A 15,163-nucleotide genomic window follows, 5' to 3' on the forward strand; every position below is an offset into this window, starting at 1 on the left:
CTGCTGTGTGTCCCAGTTATATGGAGGCCCTAAAAAAAAGAGATGTGTGAGTCAAGGAGCTTAAGATCTTGGTAAGCTGAAGAGATGGACGTAGCTGGCGCATCACGTATAGGCTTTGGAGTCTCCTAAGGCTCAATTTGAGTCCTGTCTCTGCCACTCGCTACCTGAGTGAACATGGGCATCTCTGCTGCCTTTCTGCTTGTGAAAGACATTGCTAATCAGTCAGCACCCTCTTTCTCATTGAACACCTTTTGATGCCATGCCCAGGGCAGACATCACTAATCAATCAGGACCTTCCCCCTGCTCCCCATTTTTACTGAGCACCTTTCTGGTCTTGGTTTATTCCCTGTGAGAAGAAGATACAAGAACGTACCTTGTGGCTTTTTAAAAAAGGATTAGATGAGATTATATACGTCAAACGCTTAGCCTAGAGCCTGTGCAGTGGTATTCTGGGATACCAAAATCCGAGGATGCTCAGGCCCCTTATGTAAAGCGGTATAGTATTTGCATGTAACCTGTGCACATCTTCCCATGTACATTACATTATCTCTAGATGATAATACCTTATAATACCGAATACAATGTCTGCACATCACTTCATTCATGGGAACTCCATGTAGAAACTGCAGCATGGAAAATTCCAATTTTGCTTTTTGGAACTTTGCGGAATTTTTTTTTTCTGAATATTTTCAATCAAAGGACATAGAACCCATGGTTACAGAGGATGAATTGCGCTCTCTGTATGTATTATTTCATTTAATTCTCACAGAAACTTGGCTTGTATTACTTTTTGTCTTCATTTTGGTCTAATGATGAAAGGAGGTACATGAAGGCTAAGGACAGAGATTATCCTATCTGTTCAATTTGAAGAGGAATTGGAAGACTCTTGCTATCATCTCTGTGGTTTTCAAGTTATTTTTTATTTTAGGAAATGGAAGCCTTTTACTCCCAATATTAAATTGAGTCCCCAAAGAGGCTGGGTGCCGTGGCTAACGCCTATAATCCCAGCGCTTTGGGAGGCTGAGGTGGGTGGATCACCTGAGGTTGCAAATTCAAGACCAGCCTGGCCAACATGGTGAAAACCCATCTCTACTAAAAATACAAAAATTAGCTGGGCGTGGTGGCGTGCGCCTGTAATCCCAGCTACTTGGGAAGCTGAGGTGGAAGAATTGCTTGAACTTGGAAAGTGGAGGTTGCAGTGAGCCAAGATTGTCTCCAGCCTGGGCGACAAATTGAGGCTCTACCTCAAAAAAAAATAAAAAATAAAAAATGAGTCCCCAAAGGTGGAGCTCTTTTGATTGGTGTGGGGTTGAGGGTGGCCTCGGGCCCTGCCCGCTGGGCTGTGCTCACCCCGTACCAGACTAAAATGGACTGCAGGGAGCATCCAGCCTGGAGTTTCCTCCAAAGCAGGTTCTCAGAGCACCAGGGCCGCAGTAGGTCAGCTGTTGTTTCTCAAGAAAAGGAGTTTCTGATTTTAACAGAGTTAAGAAGGTGCCTGTGTGCAGGCCTTCTCAGAGACTTTAATGTGGACAGAGTATGCGGTGATTTCAAAGGCCATTTGGTTACAGAGTTCTGTGTCAGAAGTTTCACAGGGGTGTCTTAGAAAATGCTGATCAAGACTAACCCCTGGTACAGATTGAGAAATTTGGGCTGAGAGAGGTGAAGTGACAAGCCCCATGATCGCCAGCTAGTTAATGACTGCATTGAAAATGAGAATCTGGGATTCCTAACTCCTTGTTTTTTGTGCTGCATAGACAGATCAGTCTCCAAACCATGATTTTATTTAATGGTTGAGAGTGGGAAGGGACACTGCTGTAAAATATGATTATGATACTTTTATTGAGGACTTTATTGTTTCTAAAATCCTTTCCTCTACGTGAGACATCTTGATTGGAGAGGTTTTGAGTGTTAGAGTCCTTTAGTTCTTTACAAGTACCAATCTGTGCCAGCCAATGTCATCTTTGCAAGAACCTTCTATAAAGTTGAGAGGATGGGGCATCAGGGAAGTCTCCTGGTAACATTGACCTCAGGGTATAGAGACAACTTAGCAGAGGGCCGGAATCCAAATTAGAATTTCAGGCTGGCTCTGATGCACTACTTCTTAAGATTGTATTTCAGTGTCAAATACCTATTTCAGAACCAAACAAAATTATAAATTGAAACCTGGGGATATGCCACTGAATTTTCTTCTCACAACATTTTTGATGCGTTAAAGCATATTAATACAGGACTAACATGATTTTTTACTGAGTCTTAGTTTGTCAACCTTTAAAAACTTTTCACTTGCTTATATGATGCGGATAAACGTGTTTGACACGTGTAGCTCGTTGGTCACAGTCAGAAGCTTGAAGGCATCTTGGCACTGTAACGAAGGTAAAATAAAGGTCCTTTGGATACCCTGAGACTACAGGGTAAGAGGGATTTCAGGAGGTAGTCTGGTTGGAAAGAAGGGGAGGAGATTTGCTTGCATAGTGAGGATGTGATCGTAAGTTGGATGAAATGTTGAAATTGAACTCTGGCATGGATAAAGTTTACAGAGGGGCTATCTCTTGTGCTCCCCGTGGTACTGCTGTGATAGAGAACACAGAAATTGGCTTTACTGCAAGTGCTTAACCAAGCCCAGTTGATAGTGTCAGCTCCTAGCACCCCTGAGCTAAGTGGGAAAGAATACTCTGATGAATGATTTCTGCCATATGTGAAACATCAGGACATAGTGACATAAATTCATGCATAGTGACAGAAATCCATAGTGACGGTTTTCAAAATTTCCAGGGGAAAAGAAGCTACAGCAGCTAGAAACATGCTAGAATTAACATAAACTTCATTAGTTGAGAAGTTGCTCACACCGTCTTCATCAAGGTGGAAGATCTCGACCCTGCGAATAGGTCTTCCTGTCATGTCTGAGAAATACGTACTGCCTCAGCATTTTGTTCACATGCAATCATACCCCCCATGACCACATTTTCATTAGTGATGGGCCCCATATATGGGGGCAGTCCCATAAGATTTTAATACTATTTTGTTTTTGTCTTTTTGAGACAGAGTCTCTCTGTGACCGAGGCAAAAGTGCAGTGGTGTGATCTCGGCTGGCTGCCACCTCTACCTCCCAGGTTCAAGTGACTCTTGTGCCTCAGCCTCCTGAGTAGCTGGATTACAGGCATGTGCCACCATGCCCAACTAATTTTTCATATTTTTAGTAGAGACAGAGTTTCACCATGTTGGCCTGGCTGGTCTTGAACTCCTGGCCTCAAGTGATCTGCCCACCTCAGCCTCCAATAGTGTTGGAATTAAAGGCATGAGCCACTGCACCCAACTTTGCGGGTTTTGTTTTTGTTTTTCAGACAGGGTCTCACTCTGGTCTCCAGACTAGAGTGCAGTGGTGCAATCACAGCTCACTGCAACCTTGACTTCCTGGACGCAGAGGATCTTCCTACCTCAGTGTTCCAGGTAGCTGGGACTATGGGCATGTGACACCATGCGTGGCTGACTTTTTTGTATTTTTAGTAGAGACAGGGTCTCTCCATGTTGCCCAGGCTGTCCTCAAATTCTTGGGCTTAAGTGATCCATGGCCTCGCAAAGTGCTAGGATTACAGGCATGAGCCACCATGCCCAGCCTTAATACTGTATTTTTATGGTAACTTTTCTGTGTTTAGATATGTTTAGATATACAAATACTTCCCATTGTGTTACCATTGCCTACAGTATTCAGTACAGCCACATGCTGTATAGGTTTGTAGCCTAGGAACCACTATACCATATAGTGTAGGTATGTAGTAGGCTGTGCCATCTTGGTTGATGTAAGTGCACTCTGATTTTCACATAATGGTGCATTTCTTAGAACGTATCCTCGCTGTTAAGCAACACATGACCATATCCATGATTTTCAGAAAAGGGGCCATTTACAATTATTGTACAAGTTAACTGATTCTGGTTCATAGCACGCAGAGCTGATTTTATTTTCTTCTTCAGCATCCCAGTGACTGCATCCCTCCCTCCGCTTGAGTGGCCGCTCTCCAGTCAGTCAGGCTCTTATGAGCTGCGGATCGAGGTGCAGCCCAAGCCACATCACCGGGCCCACTATGAGACAGAAGGCAGCCGAGGGGCTGTCAAAGCGCCAACTGGGGGCCACCCTGTGGTTCAGGTATGGACTCGAATGCTCTTCCTTTTGTGTGTGGTGTTTGTTACTAAGTGATTCACTTCTGCTTGACCCACTATTTGTTGCTTGTTAAGATGAGGTGTGTGTCTCAGCCTCTTACTCCTTTGAGGAATGAGAAATCTGAGATTAAGTTAGCATCAGAAGCTAATCCAGCGACTCATAAGCCAGAGGAGAAAGCCTTCTGAGCTGGATAAGGATAGAAATGATATTCATGTGCCTGGATGCTTCTTCCTTTTTCGTTCTGATGGAGAAACTTCTAGAGCTTTGTAGAGGTTTGTGTGTTGACTCACAGGTTTCTGAAGCCATCATCTTAAGTTTCAGATAAAGAGTTCATTAATAAAAAATACTAAATCTTGTAAAATGCAGAAAAGTAAGAAAATTAAAACTATATATTATCAAACTACCTTAAAAAGCTACATTAGTATTTTGATATACTTCCTTTCTTTTTTTAATTCACAAACATGGCAGCCTCTTACCATATATTTCTATACTTAATTCTGTAGCAAACATGTAGATTGTACTCTGATCTTTTAATTTTATGTTTTGCCATGAGCATTTCCTTTTGTTTTTTTATTAATCAGTATCTCCTTTTGTGTGCCTGTGGCTTTTCATTTAACCTCAGATTTTTTTTTTTCAAAATAAGTAAGGAAGTACGCTTATTTATCCCCAAAATAGTTGGAGTTGAAATATTTTTAATTATATAATCTGGTTAACCAGGAACAACTGATTGGTGCCCACTAACCAAGTCAATTAACCAGAACCTTTAATATATTTAAATTAATATAACTTGAATTTTTGGTATTTGCCTTAAAGTGGAAGTATTCTATTAATATAATAAAAACCTGGTTCTTAATCTGTAGTGTACATCAGAAACTCTAGGGTGGTTCTTAAAAATTCAGATTGTTGGGCATTCTGAAACTACTTAATTAGAAACTACAGAGCATGAGTAAGTCCCAGGTAAACAAACAAACAAGTGAAAAACCCCAACCCCCCCAAATCTCCATAGGCCTTTTGGGTGTGTACCTCTGATTAAGGACATCTATGATAATATTAACAACGTGTAAGTCTTGACAATTGCTTTTTTAATTGGATATCGCAGACATCTTGGAATCTGTTTCTACTGAGTTTTTTGTTTCTTGACCATGAGTCCCAATTTCCTGTTTCGTTGCCTGTCTGGTAGTTGTCGACTGCACTCTGACATGGTGACGATATATGCTGGGTATGATAGACATTCTGAGCTTTATTTTGCACTTTGTCAGGGTGGATCTGTGGAAGGCTCAAGGTGTATCTAACTTGATGGGGCTTAGTTTTTAAACTCTCTTCTCTGCGTTTTATTTGAGGGTTGGTTTTAGGCCCCATTAGTAGCTCTTCCTCTGAGGCATCTGCTTGTTCTGAAGGCATGGACTTTTTGGATGCTTGGTGGGGAGGTCTCTTGAATCTGGTGGGCTGGAATTCCCAGATGCCAGCTCCACTTCACTCTAAGTCTCTCTGTTCTCTTTACCCCATAGCAGCCCCTCTCTGGTAAAGCTTGCACCATCTCTCCCTGTGCTTACACAGCCCAGCCCTTGGCCAAAGACTTGAGGTCTTCCCTGGCAGCTTCCTCCTCTCTGATGCCACTGATTCTAGAGGCTTCCACAGCCTGGCACTCTGAGTGGTGCCAGACATCTAGGATTTATTTTAGGAAATCCTCAGCTCAGTGGGACCACCGTGCTCAGCTCAGATGCTGCTCTCTGCAAGTGGCGGGGAGCTGTCCCCAGGCAGAGAGCTGAAGTGAAGATGGGCTCACCTGTGCACTTCCTCACCTTTGGGGACTGCAGCCTTCTGCTTCCTGCCATCCAATCCTGAGAGCAATTGCCTTATGTAATTTTTTAAAAATTAAGACAGAGTCTCACTTTGTCACCCAGACTGGAGTGCAGTGGCATATTGGTTCACTGCAACCTCTGCCTCCTGGGTTCAAGTGATTCCCCTTGCCTCGGCCTCCTGAATAGCTGGGATTACAGGTATGCGCCACCATGCCTGGCTAATTTTTGTATTTTTAGTAGAGACAGGGTTTCACCATGCTGGCCAAGCTGGTCTTGAACTCTGGACCTTGTGATCCATCCGCCTCAGCCTCTCAAAGTGCTGGGATTACAGGCATGAGCCACCGTGCCTGGCCAGCTGCTCTGTTTTACACGTCCAGAGCTCCATGCACCTTTCCTTCATGCACCTGCCACTGCTTGTAATTCTACTATTTGCATAATTATTTTGTCAATGTCTTTTTCTGTCCTAGACCATGAGCTTTGTTTAAAAGAGACCACAACTTTCTTCTTATTCTTCATTGTATATCAGCACCAAGCACAGTTTGCCACTATAAACATAGTAGGCATTCAACAAATACTTGGAGAACGAATTTGCTCGTTAAATGAATTGGCCGAACAATCTTAAGTCTTAAGGAGAGAGAATCTGTATCCATTTCTAGCTGTGTGGTATCTTCATTCACTGATCACTCAAAAGGTGTTTATTGAGCACCTGCTATATACCAGGCATGGTGCTAGGTTCTGGGTTATGATATGAACAAAACAGCTGGAAATTCTCACCATCATGAGCTTACATTTTGGCAAGATGATAGTAATAATAAACACTTAGAAAGCATTTGCTGCATGTGAGACCCTGTTCCAAGTGCTGTATAAGTGTTAACTTAATTAATACTCAAAAGAGCCTTATGATGCAGGTAAGAGGTCAAGGAGCGGTCAAGGACTTGTTGAAGGTCATGGCTATTAAATGGTGAACTGGGATTTGGATCCTACAAGCGCTACTTGCGGCACAGTAGAGCTGGTCATCCACATCTCTTTGCAGACGGGCTTTTCCTCCTTCTCACTTGTCACTTCTCATTTCTTCATCAGGCAGAGAAAGCCTGATGGGAAAACGCCCATGCCTCCTGTGGACCACTCCCTTCCCCCTAGTTTTACATGCTGTTCCAGTATGAGCTGTGTTTCCACCTCATTGGAGTCTAAGTCCTGATTCTTAGGGAGATGCTGATTGGCCCTGGCTTGGGAGGGTGCTGCTCATTGGTCCAGTTGGCTGTGGCCTGTGAGGTTGGGCTGCATGAGGAGTGAGGCTCGGCTCACCCATTCATCAGGGGCTGGGCCCTAGAAATTTCCAGAGGAAGGGAATAGGCTGAGTGTACAGTCCAGGAGACAACTGCTAGGCAGTCCCTGAAGTTTGTGCCTCTCCCTCTGATAGCTCCCAAGGACCCTTCCCTCTTTCCACCTGTGACTTTGGTTGTTTGTTTATTTTTAGAGATAGGATCTTGCTTTGTCATCCAGGCTAGAGTGAAGTGACCTGATCGTTGCTCACTGCTGCCTTGAATGTCTGAGCTCAAGTGATCCTCCCACCTCAGCCTCCTGAGTAGCTGGCACTACAGGCGTGTGCCACCATGCCCAGCTAATTTTTTCCTTTTTTGTAGAGACATGAGCTCCTTATGTTGCTCAGGCTGGTCTTGAACTCCTGGACTCAAGTGATCCTACCGCCTCATCCTCCCAAAGTGTTGGGATTACAGTGTGAGCCCCCACAACTGGCCCAGGTGCCCGTAACTTGGAAAATCCAATATATGACTTTGAAACTTGTAGCCAAGTCTCCTTAAAAGACAAAACTTGGAGTCTTTTTAAAAAGTCATTTGAATAGATTACGTTTTTTCAAAATAAGTCATTCTAGTTCCCAGTTTTAGCGTGGGAAGTCAGTTTAAAAAAATAAAAACTTCTCTGAAAAATGAAGAAAAGAGTGGACTTTAAGAGGATTGCTGCCCTTAACCTTCAAGGGAGTGTGAAAACTCCTTCTGGAATCTGGAGCGCCGCCCTTTCGTACCCAGAAGAGCAGCGTAGCCTGCTCTGTACTTGCCCGAATGCTCCCGCCAGCTTCTCTGATCTCTCACTCTTTATCTCTGTATCTGTTTCTGTTTCTGAACCACAGCCTCCTTTCCCCTCTCAGTCCCCACCCTTCTCTCTTTTATTTGCCACACTACAGAACTTCATTCTTTTTTTCACGCTGAGTGGTTTTAAGCTCCTCTTTATATAAAAAGAAAATGAGTACAAGACAATTTCATTTTTTTATCCTTAAATATGCGATTAAAAATCTTAAACATATGCCATGCTCAACTGTTCTCTTCATTGCTTTTTTTGAATGGCACTTGGTCTTGGGAGAAAGTTTGTTCCAAAACCTTAAATGCGTTTCAGATCTCACGACTCATTTGTATGGGGAGTGTCTTGTTGGGGACCTGCCATGTGCCAGGCTTGCTGCTGGGTGCGGGTGATACAGTGCTGGTGAGATCAGCATAGCTCATTCCCTGGGGGAGCTCAGGCTCTGAGAGGTGAAAGTGGACTAGGATGGTTTGGGTTGATCAGGGAGGCCTGAGAGGCCACATGGCGGCCACTTGGAGTGGGTCTGTGGGCTGATGCCCGGACTCCGGGTGGGACGCAGTGGCTGATTAGAAGCTTGTCCTGCTTGGGAGTAACTGCTTCAACAGAACAAACCGTGTTGAGAGGTGGTACTGGAAGATGTACTTTAGAGGGAGGGTCATGTTGAGGAGGTGACTTACCATCCAGGACCTGGAACAGGTCACAGAACCAGCAAAGAGACAAATGATGTCCTCCTCCTCCCATGTGCTGTCTCTCTCGGTGGTGGGAGAGTGTTTCTATACAGAGTACAGCACCTGCAAAGGCCCGGAGGCAGGCAAGGACTCTGTGTGTCTGGGGCTGAAGGAGGCCCAGTGTCATTAAAGTTTAGCTTGCAGGGTGATGGCTGGCAGGGCTTGAAAGCCAAGGGGAGGAGCTGAAGTTTTACTTATTCCAGGGCAAGGAGAAGAAGTGATAGGTTTTGAGTAGGGGAGAAACTTGATTCTGATTTGACATTTCAAAGACCACTTAGGCTTCACCCTGGGGACTAGATTAGAAGAAATTATGGAGGAAGCAGGGAGATGAGATTGTCAGCCTGTGGCAGTGCCAGGGGAGAGATCAAAGTGGTGAGGACTAGAGGTGGCAGTCGGAGTGGAGGATAAGGACAGTGGTGTGATCTTCAGGACTTAGGTATATGGGAGGTAAAGGAGAACTGAGTGGATGGTTCAGCTGGATGGATGGCAGAGAAGGGCTTGGGAAAGAAAATGTTTTCTTGGGGGAAGATTGCAAGTTCAGTTTGGGGCAGAGAAGGTACAAAGGCCTTCCTAGACACCCAGGCAAAGATGTCAAATAGGAAGTCAGATATATGAGCTTGGAGCTCAGCTGCAAAGTCCTGAGTTTGCTCTCGGGATGCTTCAGGACTGCACGCTCGATCACAGAGGGCTCGGCACGCACTCACTTGCCAGGACTGACCGTCCACACCCTCAAGAACAACGTGCCTCTCTCCAGAAGCAGTTGACGTAGGAGAGAAGCAAAGAAGAGACTGTATAAACAGGATCACAAGTAGACAAGCTCACTGAACTGGCCAAATGTCAGGGGCAATAGGGAGTGGTGGGGAACAGGGCAGAGCGGCATGGGAGTTTTGCGTCAAGGCAGGTGCTGTTCAGTCCCTGTAGATTGTGACATGTGGGAATGTGGGTGGAATGTTGCCAGGTTTTATGGTTTTTTTTTTTTTTTCTCTCCCCAAGAGCTAGGAGTCGGAATTTTTATGTGAAATTTGATTTTTTTTTTCTTGAGATAGAGTCTTGCTCTGTCACTAGGCTTGAGTGCAGAGGCATGATCTCGGCTCACTGTAACCTCTGCCTCCGGGATTCAGGCGATTCTCCTGCCTCAGCCTCCCGAGTAGCTGGGACTACAGGTGCCCACCACCACGCCCAGCTAATTTTAGTATTTTCAGTAGAGATGGGGTTTCACCATGTTGGCCAGGACAGTCTTGATCTCTTGACCTCATGATCCTCCCGCTTCGGCCTCCCAAAGTGTTGGGATTACAGGTGTGAGCCAGTGTGCCCGGCTGAAATTTCTAATTTTTAAGTTTTGGCCACTAAATCAAACTCTGGGTTGAATTTGGCTCAAGGTAAATATGCTTAAGTTCACATCATCTGGAGTAAGTGAAAATGGTGCTACTTCAAGGTTTATCAAATAGGAAGGGAGATAAAGGAGAGGTTCTATTTATATGATATCTAAGGATTGTCCAGTTAGGGAAGGAACCCTGTTAGCAGCCAGATCCAGGTAGTTCCCTTCCAAAGCTCTAAATCTCAGGTGGATGTGGGAGCTCACACCTGTAATCCCAGCTACTTGGGAGGCTGAGGCAAGAGGATCACTTGAGCCCAGGAGTTAGAGCTGCAGTCAGCTGTGATCACGCCACTGCACTCTAGCCTGGGTGACAGAGTGAGACCATATCTCTAAAACAAACAAACAAATAAATGAAAAACTTCTAGATCTTATTGAAATAGAGCAAGTCTAGGGTTCTTTCAGAGGAACCAGGGAATCTTAATTCACTGCCTGACTTTGGTCTGCAGGTATCACATGAGAAGGGGAACCACTTGATTCATCTCAAAAGAGCCACACACCTTTTGATGGAGCCCTGCCACCATTCCTCGCTCTGTTTCAGGACAGGATGCTGTGGTACTCTGGTGGACAAAACCACCATTCAGAGCAGTTTTGCAAGGTTGGGCTTTAAGTGTTTCCATAGCTCTTCAGCTTATGGGATCTAATAATATCCCAGTTGAGAGTGGCCTGTATAACGCCATTGTCATTTAATCCTTTCCTGGCAGCTTCCAAACCTTTTAACCATATTCTGCACAGAAATTCCCTGGAGGGAACACTTTGTTTTATTCCTTATCCATCCTTGGGCTGGGGCTTTCAGAAAAACGTTATTCTTATCATTCCCTGGGATGCATGTTTAATGGAAGGAATAATCAGGGAGCTATCGTTTTAGGGAACGATCAAAATATGAGAACGTGGAAGCGTAGCACTCACCTCCAAAGAGGCCTCTTGGTTCTTTCAAGCAGATGTTCAGACATGTGGAAAAAACATGGGTAGCTCTGCTAGGAGAATTCCTTGCAGATGCGGAAACCCGATCGCCGCTTCATTCTGGGTAACAGTAATGAGCTTCGTAGGGCGGTGAGTGAGGGCCCGCAGCCCACCTGTCCAGACTACTGCCTCCTGGGCTGGAGGAGCCAGTAAAGTCTCCAGGCTTTCAAAATCTCATAAAATGGATTACGGGACGTGGATGCTCATTCTGTTGGATTTCGGCTTTTATGCTAACTGCAGCTTACTTGAAATGATCTCTATGGAAGGAAGGAAGCCAGATGGATTTGCTCCTTGCCAGGTGAAAGCTGCACTCCTGACAGTAAGCAGTGCCTCTTCAGCAATTGGCTGGGTGTGCTGGCTTCCATTTGTCTAATAAAATTTTGTGTTTGGGGATGTGAGACGGGAAGCAGTTCTTGCTGATGCTAATTTGTCCTGATCATAGCTGCTGTGTTGGTGTCTACCGAACGTTCCATCGGACCTCCTGGGGAGGGGAAGGGAAAGAGGTGGTGACCAGGTCGCTCAGGCTTCCAAAAAATTGGAGGAGAGTGTTCTGAGATCACTGGGGTTCATTTGCTGATTTATTAAAAATACTTACTAAGCACCTACTGTGTGCTTGGCACTGTGAATATGACATCGACCCACACAGGCAGAAATCCCTGTGGAAATCCCAGCTCCCATGGAGCTGATGTGCTGGCTAGGGGCAGAGAGCAATATAGCTTATAAATAGGAAATTAAATCATATGGTGGGAGGTGATACGTTCTGTGGGGAAAACTACCAGGGCAAGGATAATTGGGAGTGGTTGGACGGACCTCCCTGGGAAGGCCACATTTGGGCAAAGAAGGAGATGTGGAAGTAGAAGCTCCAGGGACCTGGGGAAAAGTACTCTTCACGCCGAGGGGACAACAGGGCTGAGCTGGGTGACATCTTGAACAGAGAGGAGGCCAGTATGGGAAGAGCAGGGGAAGGGGAAGGATGGAGAGGGCGGATCATGGGCCTCGCACATGTTTAGTTAGAGGACTTTGACTCTGAGTAGGGCAGGAGCTGGGAGGGCCTGGCTTGACCCAGGTATCAGCAGGATCCCTCTGGCTACCGAGTAGAGGAGAATAGGCGGGGGAGAGGGCAGGGAGAAGCTGCTGCGGAGGTCCAGGCCAGAGGGGATGGCGCTGGACCAGGGTGGGGATGTTGTGGGCAGGAGAAGGGGTGGCATTGGGAGCATGTTTTGAAAGTCAGGCTGACTGGATGGTTGAGAGACTGGCCGCAGGAGGGGTGGCCTCTGTCTGTCTGGGGCGGTAGCCTTGGGGAAGGCCTGGGTCTCTGGGGACCCTATTCTTCCCCGAGGAGACTTCTGCCATTTTCGGAGGGAAGGCATCTTTTAGAGGTGACTTGATGTAGCCTTTTCACTTCAAGATATAGGCGGAGTTGCGGGGGAGGGGAGTAGCAGAGTGGGGTGTGCGATGTGGGGGTTCTGAGGCCGCCTTTCGAGGAGCTGTCCTCACTATCCTGCCTTGTCTATACCAGTCTCTTGGTGCTAACACTGGTGATTTCATTAAAATGTGAAAAAGACGACAGTCCAAGCCAGGTGCATCCGTGGGCCAGTTATGGCACTGCCACCTGCCCCGCCACGGCTGGGGGATGCCTGTGGTGGCCAGGGATGGCCTTGTGAAAGAACTGAGACCTGCATGCTGGTCTCCAAGGTGAGAGGTGGGGGCGGGGAAGGTGCAGGCAGAGGGGTGGCGTGGCGAGACGGGTCCGCACGCTAACCCGTCTTAACTGAAGACACGTAAGTTGACTGACAGGGGCTTTCAGTCCACAGTAGAAGAGAAATTGTCATGAACGAGCCTCAGTAGTTGACAACATGAGCCCAGTGTTGTCCCTCCACGTAGGCGGAAAACAGAAAGCTTCCAGAATCTTAGAGAAACAGCTGTTCCCAAAAGGGAGATTAAGTCTGAAACTTGCAGTATTTCTGGCAAGCAATAGGAACAATATAGAAGAAACTTTGTGTCGCACGTAAACGCTGGGGCCGTCCTGCGTGCTGGGCAGTGTGGTGTGATGGCGAGAGCTCCCCTCCACTGGGTGCTTTCCTTACAGTGACCTAGTTAGTCTTTTCGGTGATACCGTGGAGTGTAGGTGGTAGAATTACTACGCTCATTTTACAGGCAAGGAAACTGGGACACAGTCGGGGTCAGCAGCTTGCCTGGGGTCTCAGGACGTCTGCAGCCACAGCCACGATGTTGACCACTGGCCCGTGCTGCCTCTTGGAAGTGGACGAAGTGGGTCATTCAGGGTGAGGCGGCTCTAGGGTCTGGTAGCTTTGGGACTCTGGGAGACTCACCAGGTGGTAGTTTCCTGAGTTATAAAGTGATGAAGACTTGTGCGTGTCAGGCTGTGTATTTCGCGTTTGTTGAGCATAGTTAGAATGTGAAACAGAAGTGCCCAGCATGATCTTCAACACAGAGAAGGCGCTTACTCCGTTCTGTTGAGAGAGAAGGTCATCTGTACACAGGTCACTTCTGAGCTCTACTAGCCTTAGGTTCCCATGCCTGTTTCAGCTTTTTCTAGTTGAATTAACCATGTCTGAGGCCAGGCTACGGTAGGGAGGGAGCTCTGAGAGTTGTTATTGACACATTGTGTGTTACAGACATGATCTTAGTTCATCCTTGCTACCACGTGGTGAGTTGGGGCTGTTGTGATTCCCACTGGATGAGGGATAAGAGGCACAGGAGAGTGAACCTCATGCACTTGAAGTCAGGCAGCCAGGCAGCAGTGAAGGCCTGGCCTTGGCTTTTGACTTCTGGGTTCTTATCTTTCACTCACCCATTCGCTCATTCATCAGCCTGCTGGCAGCAGCGTCAAGCCCCAGGCATGGGGTACAGCGAGCACACGGGCTGAGACCAGGCGCCTGCGGAGCGCTGCAGCTGGGGCTGGATGTGAGATGAGATGGACAGGCTTTAGAAAGGGTCCTCTGCAGCAGCTCAGTGCAGTGCCCAGCTGGTCGTGTGACCTGAGTCTCGGGCCCAGGGTCAGGTGTTCAGGTTCTGCCCTCGCCTCTGCCCTCTCCACTGAGGGACCTTAGGTGAAGCTGATTTTCTCTGCTGAAATGGGAAACGAGGCCTCTGGTCTAGGTGGGTTTCTAAGCACCTGTCAGCTACAACATGACACAAGAGGGGACCATGACCACACCTGGGACCACTTCACAGGCCCTGAGCCATCTCCCTATGGCCCGTCTGCAGGCCGAGGCTGATGTTCGCAGGAGCACCTGTGTCCCCAGCTGGACCTGTCGCCCTTCTGGGTGCCCTGTGGGTTTAGTGGGTGTGGGGACCAAGACCTCTTTATTGAACATTGAGCATTTTCTAATTTGGTCCCATGAATGAGACTCCTAATGGCCTTGGAAGATGCCAGCTCCATTGACAATAAGTCATGAACTGGACCATGCGGGGTGATGGGGGGGCGGTGATGGCTTCTCATGGGGCCCTGTTTCCCCCGGATCCTGGGAGACATTGCCAGTGTCAAAGCCATTCATTCTGAACCTCCTAGAAGACTATAGCCTGACTCTCGCAATAGTCATGCCTGTTTATTGAGCACTTACTATCTGACAAGCACATCACGTGGAATGGCTCAGGCAGGTATGCAGCCTCTGCTCTGTGATGAGGAAACCAAGGCTCAGAAGCATCGAACAACTTCCCCAACCAGCACACCATCGCCAGGGAGGAGCAGGCTGACCCTGGCCGAGCTTCTCCTTTGTGCCAGCTCAGAGAAATAGTTGTGCCGCCATCAACCCCATTTACAGCTGAGGAAACTGAGGCTCAGAGAAGCCGAGTGGCTTTTTCAAGGTTGCGTTGCTCTTCAGGAGGACGAGACGGATGCCTGACTCCAGGGTCTTTGCAAAGGTTACACGGGTTGACACTGGTGAGGTGTTAAACAGAGCCCGCCTGCAATGAGAGCTGAAGATAGCCTCATTATTTTTCTTATTAATTTGTCCTCTGAACCATGGTGTTAGGATTTTAAAAAGGAGCAGTTGTTCTCACGTGGAGACTTTAGTTTCAT

The 15,163-nt window shown here is 46.9% G+C and overlaps 1 protein-coding gene across 6 annotated transcripts in view; it reads left to right on the top strand.

The window, feature by feature from the left end:
- NFATC2 (nuclear factor of activated T cells 2) overlaps positions 1 to 15,163 on the top strand; it is a 177,739-nt gene that overhangs the window by 39,086 nt on the left and 123,490 nt on the right. For all 6 annotated transcript variants that reach the window (XM_032255987.1, XM_032255986.1, XM_032255982.1 and 3 more), the window contains exon 3: positions 3,970 to 4,141. In XM_032255987.1, the coding sequence (XP_032111878.1) occupies positions 3,970 to 4,141 (172 nt within the window). The remainder of the gene's footprint in view (positions 1 to 3,969; positions 4,142 to 15,163) is intronic.

Source organism: Sapajus apella, unplaced genomic scaffold, assembly GCF_009761245.1.
Source record: "Sapajus apella isolate SASKATOON/1434 unplaced genomic scaffold, GSC_monkey_1.0 scaffold92, whole genome shotgun sequence".
Classification (NCBI taxonomy): domain Eukaryota; kingdom Metazoa; phylum Chordata; class Mammalia; order Primates; family Cebidae; genus Sapajus; species Sapajus apella.